At 41.8% G+C, this 16,234-nt stretch overlaps 1 protein-coding gene across 1 annotated transcript; it reads right to left on the reverse strand.

The window, feature by feature from the left end:
• Positions 1–223: 223 nt before the first annotated feature.
• HOXC13 (homeobox C13) lies at positions 224–3,823 on the reverse strand. The gene is made up of 2 exons (XM_084832301.1): positions 3,160–3,823; positions 224–480 (listed from the first exon to the last, which is right to left on the reverse strand). Exons 1-2 carry the CDS (start codon positions 3,821–3,823, stop codon positions 224–226), a joined length of 921 nt encoding a protein of 306 aa, XP_084688427.1.
• Positions 3,824–16,234: the final 12,411 nt, after the last annotated feature.

Genomic DNA, 16,234 nt, shown 5'->3' on the forward strand with positions numbered 1-16,234 from the left:
GATTCACAGTTAAAAGACGGCAATACATGGACAGAAGAATAAACCAAAGATGGCGGTCTAATTCCCCACCCCTCCTTGGTGTTTTTAAATAATCAAATCAAAGAGCTCGAATGCATGTTTTATTTATACAAATTTACCAGATAAATATTTGTATTTGTTTGTTTCTCTCCCTTTGCTTTTTAATTATTTTTATTTTTTGTCCCCACCCCCAAGGATTTCTTTGTCAGGTAGCGTGCAGGTGAGGTGTCTTAGATTTACTAACAACCTTTTTCTCTTTCACCCTGCGGTTCTGAAACCAGATCGTGACCTGGCGCTCGGAAAGATTAGTGGTCGCTGAAATCCTTCTTCGCTTCTCTTTGGTAATGAACTTGCTGGCAGCGTATTCCTTTTCTAATTCTTTCAGCTGGATTTTCGTGTAAGGGACTCTTTTCTTTCGACCCCTACGGTAGCTGCTCACTTCTGGTTGGAGAGGTACCACATCTGTAAAGATGAGGAGAACAGGAAAGAAAAAAGAGGGAGAGAGAGAAAGTCGGAGAGAACGTAGAACAAGGAGAGAGGGAGAATGAGAGAGAAAGAGAGAGAAAGATAGGGTGTCTGTTACATTAAACAGCATCTTGAAACTAGCTGGGCAATGTCTGTTCCAGACGGTAGGGAGAGGAGAGAAAGAAAAATAAAGAATAGGACCGTATGGGGCGGGGTAGAGGAGGAGGGAAGAGGAAAGAATTAGAGGGAGAGGGGAAAATGTGAAAAGGGGGAAGGGGGAGAGAAAAGGAGTCGGAAAGGATAAGAGAAAGCGAATGAGAGAGCGAAAGAAGGGGGGCTGGCTGAGCAAGATATCAAATTAATATATTAGCATGGGGTAACTGCCGCTATTCCAGGAGATATTTGTCCAGGACAGATATAAAGAAGGAGCACCAAGTCACGCCGAAGGTATCTTGCAAGCACAGCAGCCTAATGTGAACTCCAAAGTTAGTAAAAATAAAAAATTGGAGACATAATCTAACCTTCAGCTCCTCGCTCCCATTATAAGCATCCAGTGAATGTGAATCTGCCGCTTTAGCTATGGATGCTTCGCTAGCCTGTCTCCGCGACGTCATTAATTGGTTGTGGAACCAGCGTCTTAGACCACAGCTCTTTGGAAAAGCAACTGTGTGTGTGTGTGTGTGTGTGTGTGTGTGTGAGAGAGAGAGAGAGAGAGAGAGCGTGTGCGTGAGAGAGATTCGTTCTAGGCGCTCCACACCGCTTGGTCTATGCAACACAAAGTCCATGTGGAAGCTTGAGGGACCTTGGACTAAGCTCTCCACATCTTTTGCCGCTCCTGGGAGACACATTACAAAAGGTCCCCAGCTATTTCTACTTTCCTGAAAGTGCCCACACTGTTGAGAAATGTTACCCGCCTACCTACCCTAGTCTAGAATGCACTGGAGAATCAATGAATTCTCATCATGCTTAATGCATTCAGTCTTTTCCTTAATAGCCCCTGATGCTAAGGCTGCCCATTGCTCATTCCTCATGATTAACTGCAATCACTTGCGCATCAACGACCCCCTCCCCCTATCTACTTCTCTACCTCCCCATGGCTCTTTGAGCTAAAGATGCAGGCTTACGACTCGATAAGAAATCAAAGCGGTTTGCTGAACAAAAACAAGAGAATCCCTGAAATGGAGGGGGGTGGGAGATCCCTGCCGAAGGAAAGTGAAAATCTCTGCCCCGTAATTGTTTGTTTAGAAGACACGCTACTCCAGTGTTTGGAACTTGGTGGTTTGTTTCTTATCTTGCGTTCTAAAGAAGTATCTATAAATAACATTTTCCAGAGATTGTATTAAGGCCCAAAGGCAGAGAAGACAATATTGTGGTATTTTTTACACCCTCCACCCCTGAACGCTTTTGAATTGGGGAGGGGGGCTCCATAAAGAATCAAGGCTATAGGAAAATGGAAAGTGTGTGTGTGTGGGGGGGATGCCTTCATTTACAAGGTCTTCCACCTTACTTCAGAACAACAGCCACTCATGGAGCAGACTTTCAACCTTTCACCCAGGCAGAGAGAGCAATATAGATGGAGAAAGCTGCTTTCTCACATCACTAGATCTCATGCTAGCAAAGCCGAGGACCTCCCCCGACTCTTTTTCCAGGCTTTCCCGAGGGATTCTCGTCTTCTTACTCTGACTTGCTCGCTCGCCCCATCGACGTTTACAAGCCGAACACTAATGTCTGTGGCTACAATATAGTAACGTCTAGATATAGGCCTCCTCTTCAATCCTCGCTAAACTCGAATTCCTCTTCCTATAAGAAGGGAAAGCCCATCATGCAACTCTCTGAGCAAGCATTGTTGGCAAGCCCTGTCCTATCTGATGGGGCATCCCCACTCGCGTATTTTCAAGATAAATGTCTGTACCTTATTTATTCGCGCGCGCCCCTGCACTACTTTATCTTAGTCTCTTCCCTCCGATCAATCCATTCGAATCATTAAGAGGGGCCTGTACATTGATTGCAAGGTGGGGACCCCAGGAGCAAAGGAGAGTTCGTTGGTCTTTCATCTCTCTCTCTCTCTCTCTCTCTCCCTCTCCTCCCTTCCCCTCCCCTCCCTAAGTGGTAAGGCAATAAGATAAGCCCCAAGCAATCCAGCTTTCAGGGTTACTCGCAGGCTGTCATTCATGCCAGATTTCTAACCAGAGGCAAAAGCATCGTCCTATTTTGTCGTTCGCTCCCCACTCCTTTAACAAGATTCATTTGTAAGATTCATGTCACTTGACAGCTACTTCTATAATTGCAATATGATTTACTGTACCTTTCCGGAAAGCCCAGACTTTCTGAGAGAGGGAGGGAGAGAGAGAGAGGTGTGCTAAATCCTAGGTGATTCAGAAATTTAATATAAAAATAAATTAAAACACAAGATAGAGATCCAGCTAAGTGAGCCAACACAGGGAAGGAAGGAGAACACACACACACACAGCATCTGCCGAATTGGCTGTGTAAGCACCCTGGAGCGCCAAGGTATGTAGCTGGATACGAAACCGGGCTGCTTTGTTTCACCTTCTTCCCCATACGTGCCCATGCAAGCGTTCCAAAGCCAATTTTACCTGGCCGGTTAGGTTATAGCATATGCACGTGATCATGCCGGAGCAGAAAGAGCAGAAGTCGAATCTGGGAGCACCCTACCTGGGAAAGGTGATTTCCAGAGATGAGTAGACTGCGATTGCTCTTTCGAGCAATAAACCTGCCCGTCCCAACCATTGGAAAGAGCCCAGTGCTGGTATCCTTCCATGGGAAGCAGCGCGTCGTGTCTGGGCTCCGGATGGCCACTGATACCTGGAACCACTGATACGTCCAAATAACCAGGGACCGCCTGGTAGGAGCTGGCAAAGCTCGGGTAAAAAGCAAATTCTTTGGCCCTTGAGGATAGTTCTTCGCTGGGGAGGGAGCCGCTGGGCTCGGGGTATTTTTCAGCGGGGTGGTAAGAACAAGGCTTCTGTTGTAAGTTCACGTTGTGGGAATGGGACAATCGGCATCCGTAGTAGCTGCCTCCAAAAGGATAGCCATAGCCCAAGGTGGCGTTCGAAGAGGCTGGTGGCGCGGGGCACTGCCTGGAGGCATCTGGAGCAGGTATATCCGTGTAGACAGAACCCTGGTGAGTCCCAATGGTGCTGGAATGACGACCCAATACCGGGTGAGTGATTAAATCCCTGCAGTGGCTCGCTGGGCAGTTCCCACTTAGCCCTTCCATGGCTGGGATTTTATTCTGATTATTTTCATTCGGGTTTTCCTCATACACGTACATGAAGGTATCCGCCCAGCGTGGATGCAAGATCAGTGAAGTCGTCATATCATGGTCTGCCCGAGCTTTTTAAAACTCGACTTCCCAAAGAGAGACACCTAATTTCTCCAACATATTGTTTACGCAGGGGCATGCGCAGAGGCAGCGGGATGGGTCCGGTTCACGTGACCTGTAAATAGGTCTCCCCGCAGTTAACGCAGCCACGTGACCCTCCTGAAGCCCTATCACCTTCTCCCTCTTGGCTTTGGGAAGAGAACGGTGAGCTCCCATTGGCTACTTCCTCACGACAGAAACAGAAATCCTTAAAGGCAATGGGAGACACCCATTGATTGTAAAGAGCGTGAGGAAATAAATAAGGGGAATGTGGGTGTTCAGCATTTGGCCGACACAAAGGTTGAGATGTGCCATGCCAGAATTCTAGAGCCTTGAAAAATGGTCGGCGTTAAATATAAGCCTAATGATCGGAATAATTTCATTTATAAAATCCTTTGTTTTTTTAATTTCCCTCTCGCTCGATAGAATTGATCAGGAAATTGTTTCCTTATGTATCAGGGAGCGGCTGAGAGATGGATGTAGTTGGGGGCTGAAATCACAGGACAACCAAAAAATTGTAATAATGAGGAGACTGATATAAAGTAAGGTAGTAAGTAAGAACCAGTCTATCTGATAAAGACAAATTTGACAATCCGACTAGGAAAACTAAAATTGGTAGATCTTAGAAGACTATTAAGACCCGGGTGATGGACTGGACCGGCGTGGGGGCAGGGTGGGGGTTCTTTTTTTTTTTTTAATTCTTAAGATCTGCTTGGTTCTTGTTCGGCTTTCTCCACCCCCCCCCCTTCTGTTTCTGGGAATCAACTATTGGATCTTACGGGAAATAAGGAATCTGGACGGTTACCGCCCAGGAAATTGATTTTCTTTCAGTCTCGAGAGTGAATGGGGAGATTAGTATCTGTTTGCTTTTATATAAGCGGATATATTTGCTTAATAGATTTTTTAAAATCTTATTTTTCATAGAAGGAAGTATTTGAAATCTTTAACCCCTTGTTGGCTTCCCCAAACAAATAAATAAAACGAACGGATACTTTCTCAATATAATCGCTTTAGGGTTTTGTTTTTTGTTTTTAAGTGCATCATTTTTCACAGATGGACACATTTGACATTTTTAACCCCTAGATTGTTCCTTCCAGAGGTATTTCTCTTTTGTTGTTTTCTTTTGTTGTTGTTGTTGTTGTTGTTGCTGCTGATTTTCAATTTTCAGCCAAGCTGCTTTTGGGGCATAAAGGAATAAAAGTGGAAGGAAAAGAAAGAAAGAACAATTGCCACCACATCACAAGAATGTAATAGATGTTCTCCAAAACGCTTACACGTTTTATAGGGTTTGTTCCTTGTATGAGTCCAACCCAATAATAATCTTTCATGCTCAACCAACTGGGGATGTTTTAAAGGGACTGGTTGTGATTATATTATGATATTATGTTATTAATGTTTAATACTTCAGTAGTAAATATTACAGCAACCATGTCTGATGTTGAATGTGTGTGTGTGTTAGATAAAATGGTCTCAATGTTGATTTGTGTGTGTGTAACAGACAATAAATGCAACTCACTTTATACAGTGTAAACAGGATCCGAGATGGATGGGTTATAATTAAACTGATGAAATCGAAGAATACTCTGCCAGAGATGGGTGACTGCGATATATAGATGCATACAGATTTAGAGATATATACATACATTACACGCTGTTGGGAGCAGTTTATTTACTTTCCCAGGGACTCGTGTCCCCCACTTTGGAGTGATCTCACTGGTTATTCCTGCTTTGAGGCAGAGGGGTGTGTTTGAAAAAAATGAGAATTTTAGCTCGAGAATATCGAGAGGGCAACTAGGATCTTTTGCTTCTTTCCCTCCCCACCTCCAGATCACAAAGGATAACTTTGGCTAATACATGCAGCCAAACGCGAGGATGATAGCGTCCTAGTGGGGCAGGGAGAATGAACAAATTGCTTGGGCCGGGGGAGCATAGCGACTTCAGTCTTGTACCTAGCTCCAGCGTCATCCCAGGTTTGTTTCCTTGGAAGCAAGTCCCACTCAGTTCAATGGTGGTGTTTGTGTTTTAAACTTTCCAACACGTGTGGGTATCATTGCTACTTCTGTTTCCACTGGAGTTAAGGAAATCTGACTGCAGCCAGTGGTCAAGATGAGGAAATAACATAAAAAGAAATCTGAAGAATATATGATCTCACACCCCCCCTTCCAAGCCCCAGTTGTTTAGATCAGTGGAGAACATTATTATAGATTCGGAGCCAGAGGACCGGAAAGAGAGGTGGAAGGAAAGCCCACTTCGTTGAAAGGATACAAGCGGCGAACACAACTCATGCTACGCGCATGTATATGTTCAATAAAGGTTTATTCACAAGGCGAGATAGAAAATACCTGCCCATTATGGTTTGGATCTGCCAAACACACTGGAGTCTTCAACGAGAATTTCCAATGAAATAAATACCCCCCCCCCCCGGTTTGCTCCCCTGTTTTCTGTAACACTTACTACCTCCGGGGTTATTCGCTCTTTCCATAAATAAAATCTCATCCCCACGGGATGAGCGGAAATTGGAGAATTTATCCAAAAACCCCAACAAAGAAAGCGATCTAGGAATAATGGTTTTCATGCTCTGAAGTCTTTCACCAACATTCGGTTTTCTCCTGGAAACGTTTTGCTTTCCAAAAGGACTTTTCAGGTTGAAAGCAATTTTTGCTTACAGTTCTCTCCCCCCCCCCCCCCGTCACAGTAACCAAATCAGCCGAAGTCCAAGGTCAAGGCAAAATAGACAAACCGGCTCGCAATTAGTGTCTAGACAGAAAAGAATGAACTTCACATGTAGCGTCTAAATGGCTGGGAAGCCCTTGAGTCCAAAGGAACGGCCATTGCTATGAATTGGGACGGGGGGAGATATGATCCCCTGGGGGGTGAGGGTGAGGGAAAGATATGATCCCCTGAGGCGGGGTGTGGGGGAGTCATTTATATGTTTTGAGGCGAATAGATTAGGAGAACCCTGAACATATCATATGGAATCACATTTAGAAGCAACAGCATAACCCAAGACGCTTCAGGAGAATTCACATCCCGATGAACTGTTATCCAGAAGGAGACATACTACATTAAAAATACTTGGGGTATATATGGGCAATTGACTATACTAAATAGGAAATGGCATCGATAACTGGTTTTCTGATCTGGATGAGGGCAGTGGGGTATAAGTCTTAACGAAACTCCGGTAGCTCCTAACAAAGGACTTTGTTCCTTATTTGCAATTATTTCTTTCAGGCGAGTCCCTATTGAACGGGTGAGGATTTTGGGGTTGCCTTAGGGCTGAGGAGACTCAATTTGGAAATGCAAAGATTCGTGAGAAACATAATGGGTAAAATCCAACCTAAGTCCTACTTAAAGTAAATCTATTGAAATTAATGGGACTTAAGTTAGTAATCACTAACTGAAATCCCCTTCATTTCAATGGGTCTACTTTAAGTAGGACTTAGGCGGGATTTTATTCAATAGAGATAAGATAGGTCATGTAGAACTGAGACAACAGAGTTGATTTGAATTTGTGCAGAGCAGATACCTTAATTTCTAAATACTGAAGGATTATTTATTCTCCTCCTTCCCTTCCTTGTGCGCTTCCTGAGTAAAGCAGACAAAAGTAATAAATGAAAAGAGAATGGTCCTACCAAAAAAAAAGGAAGAAAAAAAAAAGGATCTTTCTCAGGTTTATGTGGGACCATTTACAATTCCTATTTCAATGAAATATCGACTTAATTAAAATTTTGATTTAACAATTTCATTTATTGGTGGCACATCACAAGAGGACAATTGGGGAAACAGCAGTGAAGAAAACTCAGAGAATTTGCACACTTCATGGTCTGGGAAATTAACATTTGCTTTAAACTTTGATTGGTGAAATGGCAAAATAAATAAGGCCAAGAGAAGAATCCAGCCTTTGGTTAAGAAATGGTATGGATGTATTTCTTAAACAGCCAGTTTATTCCAGGGCCTGGTGTCCCTCTTCATTTATCTGCCTTATCTTAAGCAGCTTTTCATTTCATAAATTGCTTAGCAGTATCTCATTTAAACGGGCTGATCTTGCTAAGATATGGAGCTGTGGATTTATAGCAGGAGTCAATTCTAGTGGGTTAATTAACTTAAAAATAAAGAAGGAGGCTTCTGTCCCTGGGAGAACACCACACAGGTTTGTTTACTACAGTTGTAGTAATGCCCTATATTACAAATATCTCAATGCTAAAGAAAGAATGAAAAGTTTTCTGAAATGTATTAGAATTGGGAACCTGCTGCTGTTGTAATTGCCCATGAGGAATTTGTCTCCTATCCCTTTGCTTTCCATTGACATGCTGTTTTTTTTTTTTTTAAATCAGAACCTTCTCAGGTAACAATGGGAGAAAAATGTAAGAACACTGAAGTAGATCAACTGAGGAACTTTCCATTTGGAAACTATAGATATTTACTTGGAAATAAGTCCGACTCTGCTCAACAAGGCTTACTCTCAAGTAACTATGCTTAGGATTGCAGCCTCACACGGTAGGGAGACCCATTGAATTGTGGGACTTTTACTTCCTGGTAAATATGTCTCCGATGAGGCTGAGTGAAGAAGCCTAATTCTTAGTGAAAAATCCTAATTTTGTGTCAGTGGAACTTACATTTAATATGAGCAATATAACTTTCAAATTAGGTTTGGAGAAGGAGGAGAGGAAGAAGAAGAGAAAAAATAATAATCTCATATTTGAGAGCAAAAGCCTAATTCTTTATTAGTTTGGTTGCAAAGTATATGAACTGATTATGAAAAGGAGGGATTTGTTAAAAGAAATTAGATTAAAGCAAAGAAACTCATTGCAATTTGTGAACAATTTGTCATGAACTCAACATACTGATCTAAAGGAAGTGCAATCTTTGACCAGGTATTACCTGTTGTAAAGGGACAGAAAGGGAAATCTGAGATCTGTAAGCTTATTTTTCCCCAGTGTATTATCAGAGAACTTTTGAAAACTGGAGGGATTTCAAAGGATATGAGAAAAATAAACAAGGATTTTCCAGGTAGTACAGTATTATTATTATTATTATTATTATTATTTGAATAATGCCAGGAATCATCCTGAAGTGATCCTGTACCAAGACCTGAAACCATTTCCTTCAGTTTCTAAATGTCTTCCATGAAAGGAGCCAGTGTTGTAATTTCATCTATTCCTGACCCATATAACAATCAGAAATGAATATACGGAGTTGCACAGAAACTATAAACTGTTTATATAGACCCTAGCATTATACTGCAATCCTATGCGTGTCTACTCAGAAGTAAGACCCACTGAGCTCAGTGGGACTTACTCCCAGGTAACTGGGTATAGGACTGCGACCTTAATGTATGAATCCTTGGTACAACTTCTAAGTGTAGATCTTAATTCACTGTAGTGGAGACATGAAAATATTTCATGTGAACTGGCTCATACAAACTCTGTGTGTGTGTGTGTGTGTGTGTGTGTGTGTGTGTGTGTGTGTTGGGGGGAAAACAGCCCCTGAATATCTACAGAGTTAACAGGGTTCATAGCTAACCAAATCAGTAGCAAGCTGTGGAAGCTAACATCTCACATGCAGTAGAAGGACAGCAGCAGTTCCTTGTGTGCCCAAATATAAATATAAATAAATATAAATTATAACTTCCTAAACATACCATCTGGTGTAATGAAACATGTGTGTGTGTGATATATATGTGTGTATGTGTGTATATATATATATGTGTGTGTGTGTGTGTGTGTGTGTATGTATATATATAATTTGAAGTATGTGCTGTTGTTATTTTAAACATGAAGGAAACATTAAACACACACACACACCATAGAAATGTTTCCCATCTTATGGCTATTGGTGGTTTCTGAGGCATTCTAATTCTTCCTATCTGTCAGTCCATTGGTGGTTCCACCTTTGAAAATGTTGTCCATGAATAGTCCGTAATTTTGGCTTTTGGAAAGCAATGTTTCCCTATCCCTTTGTAGAAATCCTAAGGCAGATTCAAACTAATTGTTATATTAACTTTTCTATCCATCACCATGAAAGTCTGCTGGAGGCAGTGTCACTGGCCACAAAAGTCTCTATAATAAATAAACACTGGCTTGGAACTAGGAATACTCTAATTCCATCAATATGCTGGACAAGAAGCAGAGATTTTGAGCCAGCTAGGGAAGGAAGAATGCTTGTATGCGAATATATATATATATATATATATAGAGAGAGAGAGAGAGTTAACAGTATATAATTTCCCCCCACTGGAATGCTAACTTAGCCAAGAAATTGTAACTCCCCATCTGATATTATAGATGTTCTTCATATTATAGGGTTCTTCAAATTTCTTTCTTGCCTTCTTGGGTGTATAAATACGTGGTTTACAAAAAAAGAAAAAGAAAAGATTTTTTCTATGTTTTGTTCAAACATGTTTCGTACAACGCTAAACCTTTGTAAACTTCTCCATTCCATTTTGGAGAAAATTAATGGTCATGCTTCCTTCTCTGAAGACTTGAATGAGTATAATTGTCCTAAGATTTTTGGATTCTCTCCAAGGTGTATAAGAGTCGTATGGTTTGTTGTACATTCACCCTTACAATCCATTGAAAGGGTTGTGTGTCAAGATTGCCTGTCTGTGTGTATCCTTACACTCAGGGTATTAGAGACAATAGGCGAAGTGTCAAGCACTCTTATGTTTTCCAGACATTTTCCTAGTTCACCATAATACCTGGATTTCTGTGTTTAATTTATCCTTGCACACGATGACTTCAGAGTACACAAGCCTCAAAGTACACATGACATCACTGGCAGAGACAGTCCTCTACAAATCCATATTGTATTTCTCTCCTTCCTCCATGTGTTGGGCCCAAGAAATCCTTATAAATGGAGTTGCCTCGAGAAATGGTTGGGATCACTTTTAGCCATTCTTCGAGATGCATGTCTACGGTCCTTGCAACGTGTCGCGTCCTGGAAGCCAGCAAGAGCCTAGAACTTCTTCGGAGTCAAACTTAAGGGAGCTTGTTCATTGTTTTTCCTTGTGCTGCAATGGGAAGAGCTTTCATTATTACAATAACACATGTTGTCCTCTATCCTGCAAATACTAGGTTTACCAAAGCCAATAATAACATTGTTGTTAGTAGTAACGATATTAGCTCCTTTTACTACTACATCCTGAGCACGCGCTCTCTTCCCCTCCCTTCTCCTCCTCCCTTCTTTCCCAAGCCCTATACTCCTTGGATTTTTAATGCAGTAGAGGTAATTCAACGTTGCTTAGCACTCTCTCTTCTACCAGAGAAGAAATGACAAGTCCCTCCTCCATCATCCTCTTCTTTAAAAGGACAAATATACCATCCTCTCGCTTGCCCGCCCTCACTCGACTTCCTTCCATTCATATATATTCCATTTACGTGCGCGCGCGCACGCGCGCGCATGTGTATATATATATATATATATATATATGTGTGTGTGTGTGTGTGTGTGTGTGTATGGTGTCTCCCCCCCCCCCCCCCGGCCAAACTTTTCTTTTCCATCTCCATCCCACTCCCTTATTCCACTTGGGGGAAAATAATTGATGGAAATAAAATAAAAAATACCTCTTTGTCGTAGACTCTGACACTTCATAATATAATCTGCTCCTTCCAGCGGGCCGCGTTCTGTAGTTCTTTGCAGCGACTGAATGGAGGCAGTCACAGCATGGAATACAGGAGGTCAGCTACCCCCCTTCATTAGAGCAAGCCCCCCTTTCCTCTTCAACGAGTATTCGCAACTCCCCCCCCCCTCCATCTACCCCCCCTCTCTCTAAGCATGGATCTTAAGGACAAAAGACTATGGGAAAATGGGGCAGTTGCTCAGGAAAGAGGGAATTTGGTTGGGTGTATATGCGTGTGTGTCTCCTTTAAATATTTTCAATTCCGATGGCTTCTCCGTGATGATTTTACACTCTTTTTAATAGAGCACTTTACCCGTTAGGAAATGATTCAGAGGCAGACAAATAAAAATATTTCCTCCACTTTAGTGCCCTGTCTGGTCGGAAGTCCAAGTTCATTTCCAAGTTAAAAGAGGCGGTAGGCTTCATTCCAAAGTCACATTGGGAAGCCTGGGGCCAGTTTGTCCGTGTTGTTTGTGTCAACAAACCGACATCTCCAAAGGTATTTATCGCGGTGCATCCTTTGGACTGCAATAGGTTTCAGAGGCAACGGATGAAAGCCCGTGAATTCCCCCCCCCCACACACACACCACTCCTCTCTCTCTCCAGGAGGTCTCACACTGTTTTGTTTTTCTTTTAAAATATGATTTGCAAAGTCAGAGCGTTTACAAGTCTAACAGTAGAATAAACCCTCTCTCCTACTCTCAATCAACCTGATACCAGAATAGTGCTAGACATGGAACCATCTCAGGAAAAGAATATTGGGATGCAATCAGCAGGCCATTCTGAGAAAATCAGTTTTCTTGATTACAGAAAATTGTGTTGAGTAGCATTCAGACAGGAAGAGTGTCCGAGGTATGTAACAGTCCTGTTTCTTTTGCTTTCTCTGTCTCCCTCTGTTTAATTGTGGTTTATTATTCCTTCTCCACCTAATCGATGGGGAAACTTTTTGATGCCTCAGGAAGTGACGCTAGCAGCTTCTTCAGCTGAAGATCTATGGCGCTTGGTTCCAAATAATTCATGTAAGAATGAGGAGTGGGTATTTTTTAATAGGCGGGGCATCAAATTTGCATTTATAGTACAATCCTACACATGTCTACTCAGAAGTAAGTCCCAGTTAGTTGAATGTTGGTTACTCCCAGGTAAGTGGGTATAGGATTGGAGCCTTTATGTCAAAACCCGCTGTTGGGTGTAGTACAAGCTAAAACAAATGGAGGAGGTATACAACAGCTTTGACGTCCAGTGGAATGTACAGTGTATGTTAAACGGTAGTTTATCTGATAAGTTAAGCAGAAGATAATCTTGCAGAGATCTCCTGGGAAACTTTGGACTCTTGACATTATTCCTGCATTTTGAGATTTTTATATAGTTTAGGCAACAAGGAGAACTTCTCAAGTCTCTAAACTGCAACCAGGATAGTTTCTGGAAACTTCCAGGGTTTACCTCCATACTTTTCTGATGCCCTTAGATTTTCCAGTTTGACCACAATTTCCTGTAAAACAAACAAAATACTAAGACCTTTTGAGCCTTCATCTGCTGAATACAATTGCTTTGATTTCTCCATCTTCTGTTCAGTTATCTTTTTATGTGTTTAGTATTCATTTTGCTATCTTCTTATCCTGCCCATAGATTGTAATTTTAGTCACAGGATTGCAACAAATCTGATTGTATTAAAGAAGGATTTTTTAAAAAACAACAACCCACAAACATTTCCCCTCTCCAATATATTAGGTATTAAAGATAGATGCCCATAGCTTGTTGTAGTTTACCATCGTGGATCCAACATGGTACACACACACACACACACTTTTCTTTGTATATGTACTGTGTGTACATATAAGCCTTTCCCCCTCAAGAACAATTATTTATGATGGATATATACATTCTCAGCTCCTTTTCAAAGTTAGCGTCAAAAGTCTGCCAAGGTCTGCCAAAGTCCTCCCTTGTGAGTTCTGTCTGCAGTTGTTAGTGGGATTTTCTGCAATAGGGCGTTAAAACAAATTTATACTTTACTCTCCCAATGTCCGTGCTCTTGGGCTCATATTAAGCCATAGCACTTGCATAACTCAGTTTCATCACAGTGAATGGAAAGGGACCCCTAAACTACAGCATTGCCAGTCTCTTCCACCCACACGTGCAAGAAGACTAAGGAACCCGCGATTTCCTCTCTTTGGATATGGAGGTAACCATGTATTTCTTTTGCTGCAATTGCAGTGTTTTATTAAGCTCGTTGGTTTAAAATTCTACCCTTTCTCTTATCTATAAGGAATAGAAAAACCATACACGTTGATAATAATGTAGTAGAAGTTTTGGTTGCTTGGGGTAAAAATAAATAAATAAATCTATTCCTAAAACATGCCAGGGGCAAAACCTTTCATTGATTGCAACATAGCATAATTGCATCCTTGGAGAATTACTTGAAAGACAGAAATGAAAGAGTAATGGAAATTGTGCCCTCTGAGAGAGAGAGAGATGCTAATAGGACTATCCTGACCATGTTTACTCAAGAGGAAGCCCCATTGATTTTAAAACTTGCTTAGGATCCCTCGCCATGTTTGCTCTGGGACATACAGTGGACTAGAGGATTGAGGAGGCTTTCCTTTATTGGATTTCAATCATAGAAGAGCTGAAAATTAAAGGGCAGACAGAAATCGCAGCATGTATTGCATGATGAATTCACCGGCACAGATAAGAGAGGCACACTCGGATAGCCAACACACAAACTCGAACAATGTGTCGGGTATACCGTTTTTTAAAACCCACCAGGCTGCCAAGATGGATATCACATTCTTTCCCTTCCCAGCCCCTCTCCACGCTCTGCAGCATTTGTTGTCGGCGACTAAGCTGTGCAACAGGAATGCCCGGTGTAATGTACACCAGCAGAGGTACTATGAATTATTTACAGTTCGCATTTCCAGGAGCAATCACCTCGCTTATGTTCGATGTTAGGGGCTTGAAATGTTCTAGTACCTGGCTTGCAGAAACGCGGGCTCCCAAAATAGCTTCCTCGCCCTGGTGGCTTTATGAAATGGTGCCTTAGTTATGTCGCCTCCCTCCCCCATCAATGAAAGAATCCATATATTCGGATTCTGCCACCCCCTCCCCGAGATTAGGTGAATGGTTCACTCATCCTGTATGTACAGTTTAGCCATAGGAAACAGGATAGCTTTGGGGGGAAATTCTGGCAGCTTTGGGGAAAATATGACAGGATGCCTTTGTTCTTACATTGAACTTCCACCCGGATCAGAAGAGGGGTGTGTGTGTGTGTGTGTGTAAGTAAACAGGCAGGAGGATTCTCATTCTCCCTCCCCATACCCCTCGGGTTTTTAAGTAGACAGTATCTATCTATCTATCTATCTATCTATCTATCTATCTATCTATCTATCTATCTATCTATCATCTACTTCAAAGTACCTAAATACTAAATATTTATGTGCATGCAAGTAAAACATGGGAAACTGTTTTTATTTATTGAACTATTGGTAGTTGACCATTATTGATCAAGCTCCAGCATTCTGTTTTAGATGTATGTTTCTTCAAAATTGAAAGATTGAAAGTGCTCCTTAGTCCACCCTCCATTGTCTTCCATCTTCATACATAAGATATCTATTCTCTCTCTCCATCTTCTGGGCTATTTTTCCATCCATCCATTCATCCATCCATCCCATCAATCCCATAGCATCTTCTGTCTCTCACCTCACTTGGTTTCTAACAAAAAACAGGGAGAATCAGACCAGCTTAAGGCACAATCCTATGCATGTTTAGACAGAGAAAAGGCCTACATTTCCCAGCCTTGCTGGCTGGGGAATGCTGGGAGTTGTAGGCCTTTGTCTAAACTTGCATAGGATTATGCCCTTAATTGAAAAGTATGTGAACTGTTCAGTCCTATGCATGACTACTCAGAAGTAAGTCTCATTAAGTTCAATGGGGCATACTTGAGGTAAGAGCGGCCTTCTTATCGCAACATAATCAAGTTCCTTGTTTACAATATTTTCCGAGCAGTTCTAAGCAGTGTAGCAGTCTATTTGGGAGGCCAAAGGCATCTTCAAAACAAATAAAAATCAAGATAAAATAAGGAGGGAGTAACAGTCCCAGACTGATAGACAACTTAAGAAATATGTTGAATGTTATCTTTAAATGTAAGACACAGAGAGAAGTGACACATTACACCTGCATCCTAAGAAACCTGAGTGCAATCCAGAAAAAAAGAAATCAAGCATTTGAATTAAAGTTCTTTAGAAATCAGTGGTATTATTCAGTGTGTGCTTCTAAGTCCCAGTAAGGTATGCTGAACTTCCTCTGCATTGAGTTTACTTGAAGGCAACTCCCACCCACATCAGTAGGATTACGTCTGAGCTGTGGGTGTTAGAGCCCTAACAGGTTTAGTATGGCATGATGAGCTGTGAAGCTGGCAAGGGTCTAGTACTTTATTTGCCCAGCAGAGCTTATTCTGCAATAGGCAAGTTACACAACAATCTAAGCTACACTTGCAAGCAATAATTTCCAGTAACTTCCAGTGTGGGAATAGGACTAAGGAGACACATGGCAGAAGTTTTCTGTGCACTCCCATTGAATTCAGTGAGGCTGACTTTGGAGCAGTCAGGGCAAGACTGGCCTTTGTCTCTCTCATTGATTCCAGTAGCAACTAGAAGTGCCTAACTTTGACTCAGTACCACTTCTTTTGTTTGTTTGGTTAGCTGGTTGATATAGACTCAAAGGGCTACTCTTTTTGAATTTACACTAGAAATCAA

Source organism: Heloderma suspectum, chromosome 2 (assembly GCF_057233095.1).
Source record: "Heloderma suspectum isolate Gila_16-S chromosome 2, 16-S_ref, whole genome shotgun sequence".
NCBI lineage: Eukaryota > Metazoa > Chordata > Lepidosauria > Squamata > Helodermatidae > Heloderma > Heloderma suspectum.